The 13443-nt window shown below is 42.3% G+C and overlaps 1 protein-coding gene and 1 pseudogene across 1 annotated transcript; one reads left to right on the forward strand and one right to left on the reverse strand.

Moving 5' to 3' along the window:
- Nucleotides 1–824: 824 nt before the first annotated feature.
- Nucleotides 825–1664, reverse strand: LOC119842165 (annotated as a pseudogene).
- A 5636-nt stretch (nucleotides 1665–7300) lies between these two features.
- On the forward strand, nucleotides 7301–11226 carry LOC119842354 (olfactory receptor 502-like). Its single transcript, XM_038370361.2, has 2 exons — nucleotides 7301–7523; nucleotides 9793–11226. The coding sequence occupies exon 2, from the start codon at nucleotides 9802–9804 to the stop codon at nucleotides 10753–10755; it is 954 nt and encodes a 317-aa protein (XP_038226289.1). The 5' UTR covers nucleotides 7301–7523; nucleotides 9793–9801; the 3' UTR covers nucleotides 10756–11226.
- The last annotated feature ends 2217 nt before the right edge of the window (nucleotides 11227–13443 follow it).

Genomic DNA, 13443 nt, shown 5'->3' on the forward strand with positions numbered 1-13443 from the left:
GTATTAGATTCTGTTTTGTTTAAGTGGCTGATAAAATAAGTTGTGCTGAATGGGATGTATATTCCTGTTTTTGTGTCTTTTTGTAACTTAAGGTTTTGCCTAGAGGGATTCTCTATGTTTTGAATATGACTACTCTGTAAGGTATTTCCCTTCCTGATTTCACAGAGGATTTTTTTTTTACCTATTCTTTAATTAAATTCTCTTTTAAGATCCTGATTGCTTTTTCATTGTTCTTAAGATCCACGGGTTTGGTTCTGTGTTCACCTATGCAAATTGGTGAACAATTTTATCAAGCCTTCCCCAGGAAAGGGGGTATAGTGCTTGGGGGGATATTTTTTGTGGGGAGACGTTTCCAAGTGGGCACTTCCCCTGTTATTTTTGTTAGAGACTTTGGTGGTGGCAGCATGAGGTCCAGGGACATAAGGTAAAACAGTTTGTACCTTGGGGAAGTTTTAACCTAAGCTGGTAAAAATAAGCTTATGGGATCTTTCATGAAGGTCCCCACATCTGTACCCTAGAGTTCAAAGTGGGGAAGGAACCTTGACCACTTGCAACTGAAAATTTCCAACTGACATGAGTACATCTCAGTAATTTAAGGATAAATTTATTACAAGGATGTTGAAATTTTCCCACAATACACACAGGATATTCACCATTAAAGTTAAAGAAAATCCAACCATCTTATGAGAAATGATGTTATTCTAGCCAATAGGCCCCCAGGAAGTGGGGAAAATGAAAAAAATGCAAAGGGTTTTTAAAAAAACAAAGACTAAAATGCTTTAATTTTAATTGAACAGCATTTGCCTTCGTTTAATTCATTTTCTTTAAGGGAAAAGTTTTCTGTTCAGACATTTCTTCAGAGCAGATTTTACCTCCTCATTTCTCAGGGTGTAGATCGGGGGTTCAGAACTGGGGTGACGATGCTATACATGAGGACGGGTATCATGTCTCTTTCGGAGGGGGAACCTGGAGAGGCAATCATGGAATTACCAAGGACCGGCATATAGAATAGATACCATGGGGAGGTGAGAGGCACAGGTGGAAAAGGCCTTTCTCCTGCATTCCTGAGAGCGGACCTTCAGGAGGAGGAAGGAGATGATATAGAGGTAGGAGAGAAGCGTGAGGATGAGCAGACTCAGCGCGATGCTCCCAGTGATGAAGCTGAGCAGTGTCAGGTTGAGGCAGGTGCTGCTGCAGGCCAGGCTCAGCGGGACTTGATATTACAGAAGAAGTGGTGGATTTCATTGGGGCCACAGAAATGCACAAATTCTGAAATGTCATGACCGTGTACATCAGCGCATGAAGGAAGCCAGTGGCCCAGGTGGCTTCTGCTAGAAGCAGGCAGGCCTGTGGGCTCATGACCAGCCTGTAGTGCAGCGGGTTGCAGATGGCCAAGTAGTGATCATAGGCCATGATGGGCAGCAGCAAAGCCTCACTGCTGCCCAGGAAGTGGAAGAAGTGGAGCTGGGCCAGGCAGCTGGCAAACGAGATGGTCTGGTGCCCCGAGAGGAAGACAGCATCTTGGGCATGGTGACTGTGCTGTAGAAGATGTCCAGGCGGGAGAGGTGGCCCAGGAAGAAGTTCATGGGGGTGTGGAGCTGGGGCTCAGCCAGCACCACAGCTATGATGGCCCTGTTGCCCAGCAGGCTGGTCATGTAGAGCATTCCTGATGCAATGGGACAGGATGGAATCACATTTAGGGGTGGTGTTTTCTGGCTGCATCTATAAGGGCCTTCTGTACCCAGTCAGAGTAGTACAAAGAAGAAGAATTATAGAGCTCTGCATTTCTTCATGACTTCTTCATGAGAGTGGAGTGTGTATGAACACAGAGAGACAACTAGCTCTCCTGATATGATGATCCACAAGGAGAGGTTTCCCCTTGTGGATGGAGGTTGGGATTTTAAAGCAAACTAAGGGGGTTAGACACCCAAATGCCACTGAAAGTTAATGTGAGTCAGACACTTAACCCTGATAGGCTGGTTTGAAAATCCTGGCCTCACAGGGGAGAAGGCAGGAGCTTCCACTGGATTTTTAACATGGGGCTGCTTTTTCCATTCCACTATGACGCAGGAAGAAATAGGGTCTATCTCCAGCACAACACTACTGAGTGAAAATCAGGTAGGTGCCTAAATAAGGATTTAGGGTTAGGAGTTAGGAGACCACATCCTGTTGACCTAACATATGAGGTTGGCAGCTAACTCCCATAGGTTCTTTTGAAGACAAAATGGAGGGTTTTCCAGGGCCTTATATATTCTCTCTCTTGTGGGTGGAACCCCCTTTGTTCTCCTGTGCAAGATCACAGCAACAATATGGAGTCTGTAGCCACCTGAGCAAGTCACATGTCTATGGATGATTCAACTTTTTGCAGGCCGACGCCATTGTTTACATGTTAGTTTGAATATTCCCAGGAAAGCACAGATGTGGATTGGTATCTCCCAAAGTCCATTGTTAGTTAAGTACTCCCAATTACTTGAATAACCCCTTCAGACTATGTTGCCCAAATCTGCCTTATGTGTTTCCTCCAGGAAACACTTTAAATACAAGCATAGAGCCAACACTCATAACTTCAGATGTAAAAATGATACATGAATACAAATAGGATGAATATATTTAGTAGATCGTAACCTTTGCAAAGATACGTTACATGGCATATCTATCATAGAATTATTCTAGTTATGTCATATTTACACTCATATGTATATTTCATAAGCATTATGGGGCACAACGTCACACCGACATAGACTGTAGTGTAGACATAGCCTTAGGCATTGAATTTTCTGACAGAGTGGCATTGAGGTCATTTTGCTAGCTGAGGGAGATCCCTGCCTAGCATACTGGCTTTTGTGAATTCTATTCTCTCTCCATGCATTGTGTAGGGAGCCTGGGTGGCTAACTCAGATTACGCGGATCCAATTGTTGTTCCAGGTATTTTGTAGGCATCTAAAAGTTAGGCATTGTGAAGATCTGTGCCACAATCCTTTTGTAGGTCCATGACATAAAAATACACATCTATCACTTACATACTTGTTCTGACCAATACAGTTTCAGTCCAAACTTTTCAAAGCATTTCTCACAGGCATGTAAAGATCAATATTGCCATTTAAAGGTGGGGAAAATGAGACACTGGAAGGGGAAGTGATTTGCCCAACATCACACAACAGATCACTGCAAGAGGCAGGAATCCAACCCAGGACTCCTGACCTCAGCACATGTAGCATATTCACTGGACAATGCTGTGTGTTAATTGTGTGTATTAGGTGATATGAATAGCAACAACAAACCAATAGACACACTTTTTAACCTTGAACAATCAAAAATACATATATATGAGTATCTGAGAAGTGAGGCAAATGCATAAGAAGGCTGATTCACATTTACAATGAGGCTCCTTTATACCGTAAACAGAATTGTCTCCTATTTTAATACCCCTAAAAAACCCCCAGAATGCTTTCAAGTGACCTGAGTGTAAATGAGAAACAGGGCCAACAGCATAATTGACTACTCGCTACATACATGCTGGTGTAGTAGTTATATGGCATTTTAATGTCAGGTTGACAGGTACTGTCAGGGTTCCTTCCCCACCCTGAACTCTCTAGGGTACAGATGTGGGAACCCCCATGAAAGACCCCCTAAGCTTATTCTTACAAGCTTAGGTTAAAAACTTCCCCAAGCTACAAACTTTGCCTTGTCCTTGAACAGTATGCTGCCACCACCAAGCATCTTAAACAAAGAACAGGGAAAGAGCCCACTTGGAGATGTCTTCTCCCCCAAAATCCCCCCAAGTCCTTACATCCCCTTTCTTGGGGAGGCTTGAGAATAAACAAGATGAGCACAAACCAGCCTTGGATTTTTAAGACTGTTTTGGTTTTCAGATTTCTTGAGAAAAAGTCAAAACCAGATTGTTTCCATGAAAATTTTAATTTAGTCAAAACCCAGCTTTCTGTCACAAAACAGGTTGAGTGGATTTTTTTTGACCAGTTCTATTCCTTAACCCTTTCTGTATCATTATAACTGAAGCAGCTCAGCAAACTTCTTTGACATTCTACAACAGAGCACCAGAATTTCAGAAAGCTCCGAGTCTACCTCACACTCGGTGAAGAAGGGGAAACCGAGGCAGGATGACACCCAGAACCTAGAATGAGCTAATCCACCCTGTCACACATGTACTTGCAACAAGCCAACACCATGTGATCTGAGTCATATGTCTAGATTGATTTTGCCCAACTCAGTGTTGGGTTTGCCTTACCCAGCTTCAGTTGGCAATTCTCTGCCTCAGGGTCATGTTGTATTTGAAGCAGTGAACTCCACACCTCCACACAATCCCATTCCCCAAAACATCATGAGCTACACCCCTAACATAGAATACCTTCCTGTATACAGCTTCTCTAGATACCCAGTATGCTATTCACACTGTATAGGACTGTACTCTGAGAGTTATCCCTTTGAAACCAGTGGAAGAACAGGCACAATTAGGCATTTCTGGACATCAGGAGAGTATTAACATCTGACCCTCACCTAATATGGTGATGGGGGACATGTCTGTATGTAGGATAGATAGATAGATAGATAGATAGATTAGATTCTGAACTGATATGTCTTAATATTTTCTCTGTGCTTTTAAGATCCATGGAGAAAAAGATGCCTAATGAGTTAAATAACCAGCCCTCAGGACTATGATGTAATATTAGTCCAGAGTTTACACTGGTAAATTTACAGGCACAAACTAAACTGATCATTCCAGGTTTAAATTGTTACAAATGCCCACCCAGGAGGCTAACTAAATCAGTTTAAAAATGTAGCTTTAGTTAAACTGTTTTAAAAACCAGTTGTAGTTAAACTGCTGTAACTTCTGTGTATGGATGCGGCCATGCAGAATTAACTAACTCTTCTTTTTCTTTCCTTCTTTCTTTTTGCCAAGAGTAGGACAAGAAGTAATCAGCTAAATTTGAAGCAAGGGAGATTCAGGTTAGGTATTAAGAAAAATCTTTCTAACTCTTAGGCTAGTTAAGCTATGGAACTGGTTACATAGGAAGGTTGTGGAATCCCCATCACTGGAGGTTTTCAGAACAGATTGGACAAACACCTGTCAGGGATGGTCTAGGTTTGCTGGGTCCTGCCTCAGCTTTTGAATTTGCTCCCCAAGCTTATCTAAAACAACCCAGATCAGATAACCCTTAGGTCATGGTGCAAATGCATAGCAGTGGGGGGTTCAATTTATCCTTTGGAGCCTGCAAGGCAGACAGTCCCTGACCTTGTAATTCCTCCTGCTTTTCACAATTTAAATGGTTTCTGATAAATTTAATTTAAGGCTGATGATTAATCACAGTTAATTCATGTGATTAATTCAAACAATTAATCATGATTAAAAATTAATCACGATTAATCACACTTTTATTCACATTGTTAATCAATAGCCTACCAATTGAAATTTCTTAAACATTTTGGATGTTTTGCTACATTTTCAAATATAGTGATTTCAATTACAATAAAGAATACAAAGTGTACATTATTCTCTTTATATTATTTTTATTACAAATATTTGCACTGTAAAATCATAATCAAAAGAAACAGTATTTTTCAATTCACCTCAAAGTACTATAGTGCAATCACTTTATTGTGAAAGTGCAACTTACAAATGTAGATTTTTTTTGTTACATAACTGCACTCAAAAACAAAACAATGTAAAACTTTAGACCCTACAAGTCCACTCAGTCCTACTTCTTGTTCAGCCAATCGCTAAGACAAACAAGTTTGTTTACATTTATGGGAAATAATGTTGCCCACTTCTTATTTAAAATGTCACCAGACAGTGAGAATAGGCATTCACATGGGACTTTTGTAGCGGCATCACAAGGTATTTACATGCCAGATATGCTAAAGATTCTTATGTCCCTTCGTGCCTTGGCCACCATTCCAGAGGACATGCTTCCATGCTGATGACACTTGTTAAAAAATAATGTGTTAATTAAATGTGTGACTGAACTCCTTGGGGGAGAATTGAATATCTGTATTCTATCATATATTTCATATATTTCAGTCTTGGAAGATGACTCAGCACATGTTCATTTTAAGAACACTTCCACTGCAGATTTGACAAAATGCAAATAAGATACCAATGTGAGATTTTTTAAGATAGCTACAGCACTCAAACCAAGGTTTAAGTATCTGAAGTGCCTTCCAAAATGTGAAAGGGATGTGGTGTGGAGCATGTTTTTTTTAAGTCTTAAAAGAGTAATACTCTGATGCAGAAATTACAGAACCTGAACCACCAAAAAAAAAGAAAATCAACCTTCTACTGGTGGCATATGACTCAGCTGATGAAAATGAACATGCATCGATCTGCACTGTTTGGATTGTTATCAAGCAGAATCAGCATGGGTGCATGTCCTCTGGAATGGTGGTTGAAGCATGAAGGGACATATGAATCTTTAGCACATCTGGCATGTAAATATCTTGTGACACTGGCTACAATAGTGCCATGGGAACACCTGTTCTCACTTTCAGGTGACATTGTCAACAAGAAAAGGTCAACATTACCTCCTGCAAATGTAAACAAACTTCTTTGTCTGAGCGATTGGCTGAACAAGAAATAGGACTGAAAGGTCTTGACATTGTTTTATTTTTGAATGCAGGTTTTTTGTACATAATTCTACATTTGTAAGTTCAACTTTCTTGACAAAAAGATTGCAATATGGGAATTGAAAAATGCTATTTATTTTGTTTTTTTACAGTGCAAATATTTGTAATCAAAAATAAATATAAAGTGAGCCCTGTACACTTTGTATTCTGTGTTGTAATTAAAATCAATATACTTGGAAATGTAGAAAACATCCAAAAATATTTAAATAAAAGTAATTCTATTATTGTTTAACATTGTGATTAATTGCACGATTAATTATGATTAATTTTTTTAATTGCTTGACAGCCCTAATTTAATTCAAATGTATTGGCTTTTTGCAGTACTGTTACTATAACCTAGCCCAGAAATGACCAGATAATCGCAGATTTCTCTTAAATGCTCATCCCTTAGTTCTCCTAGCTCCATAGGATGATTTTCTAAGCCACCGCCAGGTTTGTAAAGATGTTTAGGCACTTAACTTCCCAATTTAAGGGGAATTAAGTGCCTAACTACCTGTTTACTTCTCATTCCTTCGGGGGAATGGGAGGTGCGCTGGTGAAAAGGGAGAAAGGAACACCCACTGCATTACACTGATTTAACAGGTACATATATCTAATTCCCCAAATCACCGTCACTTAAAAGTGATCATTAAAATCAGCAGTCTCAGGGCAGGCTGCTTTAGCTGCTAGAGCCCAGGCTAGGTGGCACTAAGCCTTGGTGTCATGCATGAAGTCAAGCAGAGCAGCAGAAACCAGGTGCCCCTCTGGTGCATAGAGACATTTCAGCAGACAGAGGCAGACCCTGCAAAGGGACTGAGGAAAGCAGAGACAGTGAAAACCAACTTCAGCTCCCCAAGCTCAGTCCACTTCTGTGGAGCTGTTGCCACTTATGGTCAGGATTAAAAGTAAGTGCTAAAATCCTTAGGGCAAATCCTGAGGCTCTGATTCATTTGCTCAGTGTTTTCTCCAGTAAAACTCCCACTGAGCAGGATCAATGGGAGCTTTTCCTGAGTCTGGACTTCAGGATCTGTGCTTTTTTATTGTTGGGGTTATTGCTTAGCTAAATAGAGATGTTTCATTTTTGCTATCCCCTACAGTGAGTGAGACGGGGGCATTCAGTAGCTTTTAAGAGGCATTCATGGTGCATGGAAAATCCATGCAGATCAGGAAACAGCAGCCTCATCTGTCACTGTGGCATGGATCTTAACTGTGCCATTACTGTTCTGTCTCACTTCCTATTCTCCTCTTGATATGTCTCCTAATGCCTCCTGATATTGCTGTGCTGCAAGGCTGCAGAGAGGGGCTGGGAGCAGTGAGTCATGGCTACTACATAGCAGCAGGGACACAGCAGAGACTCAATTTGCATTTCCAGGCTCCTACCAGCCGGGCTGCAGTGTGCAACCGGGGACAGATGGATGCTCAGGGTTTGCTGGCCAGTTTGTGGGGAGCTGAGAGGGGCCAGGAAGGATTTTTCCCCTGGTTCAGATTGGCAGAGACCTTATCTGTAGCATGGGGCACTTGCAGGTTTGAACTAGTGTAAATGGTGGATACTCTGTAACTTGAAGTCTTTAAACCATGATTTGAGGACATCAGTAACTCAGCCAGAGGTTATGGGTCTGTTATTGGAGTGGGTGGGTGAGGTTCTGTGGCCTGCAACATGCAGGAGGCCAGACTAGATGATTATGATAACCCTAAAGTCTATGAGTGAGCTGTGCATGTGTCTGATGGGGATATTTTCTTTGTGCAGGGCTCCAGTCAGATTCAGGTTTGCCCTCTTTCCTGTGGCACTGGTCACCTGGGGGTAGATTGCAAACCATTTGCTTCCCAATCAATGGGACAGGACCTTAGCGACTCTGGTTCTCAGTGCTGTAGGGTAGGGTCTTTCCTCTTCCCTTCACCCCTGCAGGAGCCTGGGAGGGGAGCAGAGAGGAAGCTGAGATGTACCAAGCTTTTCCTGAGCTAGGGAGAATGTAAGGCACAGACCCTCCCCCATTGCATGGATGTGGCAGAGCAGAGCAAAGCAACATGAACCTGGAGCCCCCTGCTGCCCCCTCCCTCTCCACCAGCTTCTGCTGCTGCCCCAGGCCCTGAAAGGAATGACTGAGTGATGGAAGCCTAGTTCAGCCTGGTGGCTTTGCTGGGGAGTTTTCTTCTTCACCCCACAGATGCCTGTGCAGGGCCCTGGAGAACAAGTAGCCTGGTGGGAGAACAGTACAGAGGAGTGACCACTGTCAAGGGTCCAGGGATCACTGGGCAGATACAAGGCACAGTGCCCTACGCCCATGGATGGGCAGAGGCCACAGAACAAGGAGTAGCTGCTGGGAGCACTTGAGCAGCAAAGTGCATGTATCAGAGCTGCTTGAAACAGGGAATATTTTTTTTAGGGGTGGGGGTGAAAACAATTGCAAATTTCAAATTCCTTTTGGATCCTCCATTTTCGGAGAGGAAACTACCGAGCCCTATTGAAAATCTGGCCCCAGTTTTGATTGCCGGGCCCTAAGAAATCTAGCCCAGAGTTCCTTTGAAAATCTGTTTTTGGAAGGGCTTTTAAAAATGTATTAATTTCTCAATAAAGTGGCCTGTGGGAATTCACTGATTGTGTCAACAAATTGCCTAAAAATAAGCCTGGTGGCACTGGCAGAGACTTGAGCTAACCACACAAGTATGTATCCATGGGGTTAGGTGGGATTGTGGCTGGCAGCTAGCCTGAGCAGCAGGGGGGGGCTGGAACAGTTTGTACTGTGGGGGTGCTGAAAGCCATTGAACCAAGCTGTAAACCCAGTGTATAACAGAAACCCCTTCAAGCCAGGAGGTGCTGCAACCCCCCCCCCCCAACCCCTAGTTCCGGGACCTATGCTGAGCAGCCGCTTGTCAGCATGAGCTGGAATTGTCCATTTGGCGATCTTCCACACTGATCTCTAGTATCTGCTCATGGCTACTGTCAGAGATAGGGTACAAGACTGGATGTAAGAGTGGGCTGGTCAGATGTAAAAATTGCTGTATTTCTTGTTTCTTACAAAGTTTTCAACATATTAATTACTTGACTCTGTAAGAGAATATAAATCCTCATTTCAGTTTGCTCTTTGGATTTTTAAAGCTAATTGGTTGAATATTTATTCTGGTTTAATCATGCTTTATGTTCTAATTATTTTTCATAATCTCTTCTTAAAGTAGCTAAATTGCATGGAGAAAAGACAATGGGGAAATCAAACGTCCATCACAGAATTCATCCTCCTGGGTTTCAGGAATCTCCCTGGACTGCAGATTCTTCTCTTTCTGCTTTTCCTAGTGATCTACATTGTTACCATGGCAGGGAACATCCTCATTGTTGCACTAGTTGTGGCTGATCAGCACCTGCACACCCCCATGTACTTTTTCCTGGGGAATTTGTCCTGCTTGGAGACCTGCTACACTTCCACCATCCTGCCCAGGATGCTGGCCAGTCTCCTCACTGGGGACAGGACCATCTCATTTAGTGGTTGTATCATACAGCTTTATTCTTTTGGTTTCCTAGTGGTGACGGAATGTTTTCTCCTAGCAGCAATGTCTTACGATAGGTATTTAGCGATATGCAAACCCCTGCACTATGCAGCCCTTATGAATGGCAGGTTCTGTCTCCAGCTAGCAGCTGGCTCTTGGATAAGTGGCTTTCTGGCTATTACCGTAATTATATTTTTGATGTTGCAGTTAATATTTTGTGGCCCCAATGAAATAGACCATTTCTTTTGTGATTTCATTCCACTGCTTAAACTGTCCTGCAGTGACACGCAACTGATTTCAATGGTAAGTTTATTCTTTTCCTTCTTTGATACATTTCCCCCTTTTCTATTAACGGTGGCATCCTACATATATATCATCGCCACCATCCTGAGAATCCCATCCACCACTGGGAGGCAAAAGGCCTTTTCCACCTGCTCATCCCACCTCATTGTGGTGACCGTTTTCTATGGAACCTTAGTCATTGTCTACATGGTACCAAAAAACAACACACTGAGAGACCTAAATAAAGTGTTCTCTGTCTTCTACACAGTCTTGACTCCTCTGCTCAACCCCCTCATCTACAGCCTAAGAAATAAGCATGTAAATATGGCCCTAAGAAAAGCTCTGACTAAGTTCACAGGATCATATTCACAGTAGGTGTAAACTGGTGTGTCTCCACGGTAGTCAATGCAACTGTGCTGATTTACTCCAGGTGGTTATCTGGTCTGTAGCGATCGCCAGAATTCGGCTGGGTATAATATCATGAGGATTAATCAATCTGTTTTAAATGCTCTGATGGGGCTGCATGTTGATGGTTCCATACTTAAACCACATGATGCATCATAGGAGACTGTGAGGATGTAGTGAGTTCTGTGGCAGCTTCTTCAAATATAGTGCTTGTGTTTGGGGTGTGGGGCCATGGGAGTCTCTGGGGTTCAGGCTTCTTGTAATTCAACTAATGTCCCAGCTTCTCCCTCAAAGTGGAGAATCTGAATGGGGGTAGGAAAATTGACCAAATTGCATAGGACAAGATCTATGCCAGGACTGAGTATACTGAAATATATAACTAGGTGAAAAGGTAATTGACCTGATGGATGTCCATAGCGTCTGTGTATGTAGCATTTTAATATTCTGTCAAATTTCCATTAAAAATGAAAAAAAAATAAAGTATCTCATTTGTGGTCTCTTTCTTTTAATGTACCCATCACAGTCTGTGAAGTGACATGCATTCATTATCAGATAGGTGAGGAAATACCTTTTTATTGGGCCAACTTATGTTGGTGGAAGGAACAAGCATTTGAGCTACACAGAGCTTTTCTTCAGGTTGTTCTATCAAGTCATTTTCAGATATTGGTTCTGGCGAAAGGTCAACAAGCAAAACAAACACACACAACCCAAATATAGTTTCTTCCTTCTCATCTATATTATCAGATTCCATGATTGTCACTCAGAAGCCTAGAATGTCTATTGAGTCAGTGTGAAGGGATGGAAACAGCCACAAGATTGGTAGAGAACTCTTTTTGTTTGGTATATCACCACGTTCAGTCATCACTGGTGTTCATGGTCTGGTCTCATCCCATTTTTAAGTTCTCAGACACTTTCAGCTTTTTTTACACATAGGACTTCATGAGAGCATAGGATTTCAACTACTAGTCTGCAAATAATCCATCAGTTCAAACCATTGTCTACTCACATAAGCTTTAAGCCCGTGGTGTACTTGTCTAAACTGAAGGCTTTTGCTTAAATATCAAGAAGTTCCAACCTAGCTGTAAGTAAAATACAAGATGAAATGTCTCCTAACACCTATGTTTTACCCATCCAGATGTTTAGCCTAACTAAAAGAAGGTTGAGGGGAGATATGATTGCTCTCTATAAATATATAAGAGGGATAAATACCGGAGATGGAGAGGAATTATTTAAACTCAGTACCAATGTGGACACAAGAACAAATGGATATAAACTGGCCATCAGGAAGTTTAGACTTGAAATTAGATGAAGGTTTCTAACCATCAGAGGAGTGAAGTTTTGGAATAGCCTTCCAAGGGAAGCAGTGGGGGAAAAAGATCTATCTGGCTTTAAGATTAAACTCGATAAGTTTATGGAGGAGATGGTATGATGAGATAACATGATTTTGGTAATTAATTGATCTTTAAATATTCATGGTAAATAGGCCTAATCCCCTGTGATGAGATATTAGATGGGTGGGATCTGAGTTACCCAGGAAAGAATTTTCTTTAGTATCTGGCTGGTGAATCTTGCCCATATGCTCAGGGTTTAGCTGATCGCCATATTTCAGGTCGGGAAGGAATTTTCCTCCAGGGCAGATTGGAAGAGGCCCTGGAGGTTTTTCGCCTTTCTCTGTAGCATGGGGCACGGGTCACTTGCTGGAGGATTCTCTGCTTCTTGAAGTCTTTAAACCACGATTTGAGGATTTCAAAAGCTCAGACATAGGTGAGGTTTTTCTCAGGAGTGGGTGGTTGAGATTCTGTGGCCTGCATTGTGCAGGAGGTCAGACTAGATGGTCCCTTCTGACCTTGGTATCTATGAATCTATGTCATGGGCTTGATACAGGAATGACTTGGTGGAATTCTCTGGCTTGTTCTGTGCAGGGGATGGGTCATGCTGTCTTTGCTTCTGCTAAAATCAATGGATGAAACCCTGGTCCCATTGAAGTTGGTGCCATTTGCTTTAATGGGGCCAAGTTTTTGCCCTGTGAATCTACCACCCACTGGCAGGAACATGTGCAGTTGAACAAGGTATGGGAGTGACAGGAGAATCCAAGCCAGGTACGACTATGCTGTGCTGGCTTTGCAATGGTGTTTTTTGTGCAAATATTTTTGATTCAGTGCTTCCCAGTGAGGGAGGGTCTGCAATGGTCCAGGCAGGAAGGCAGAGATGGCTCAAGATAATTCCCTCGTCAGCTTCCCCTTAAGGGTAGATAAGGGAAAATACTCAAACTATGGGCTCTGCTGACTCTGGGTTGGTCCCAACCAGTCTACAGAGCTAGTTTGATTAGGAGGGACCAAAGCCTAACAAGACTTGAAGAAGTCTCCAGGGTTTGAAAGGAGAGTCTTTTGGAAAGGGGCTCTGTAGGGGAACAGCAGGACTGTCTAAAACAGCTAGGCTTGCCATTATAATATGGCATGACTTCAAGTAAAACGGACATGCATACAGGTTGGTTTCTGTTTTCAAATCCTTTCTTATCTAACATTTTGTTCCAACTGCTAAATAAAAGTACTCTATTTTAAGGAACCTACTAGTCACAGGTTCCCAGAGGGAGGGAAATTCAGGTGCCAAAACCCCAGTGGGACTTCCATGGTGGTAACCCATTACTATGCCTGGGGT

Source organism: Dermochelys coriacea, chromosome 13, assembly GCF_009764565.3.
Source record: "Dermochelys coriacea isolate rDerCor1 chromosome 13, rDerCor1.pri.v4, whole genome shotgun sequence".
Taxonomy (NCBI): Eukaryota; Metazoa; Chordata; order Testudines; family Dermochelyidae; genus Dermochelys; species Dermochelys coriacea.

Coding starts and splice junctions, on each gene's coding strand:
- LOC119842354 (XM_038370361.2), top strand. CDS start 9,802: ATGGAGAAAAGACAATGGGGAAATCAAACGTCCATCACAGAATTCATC.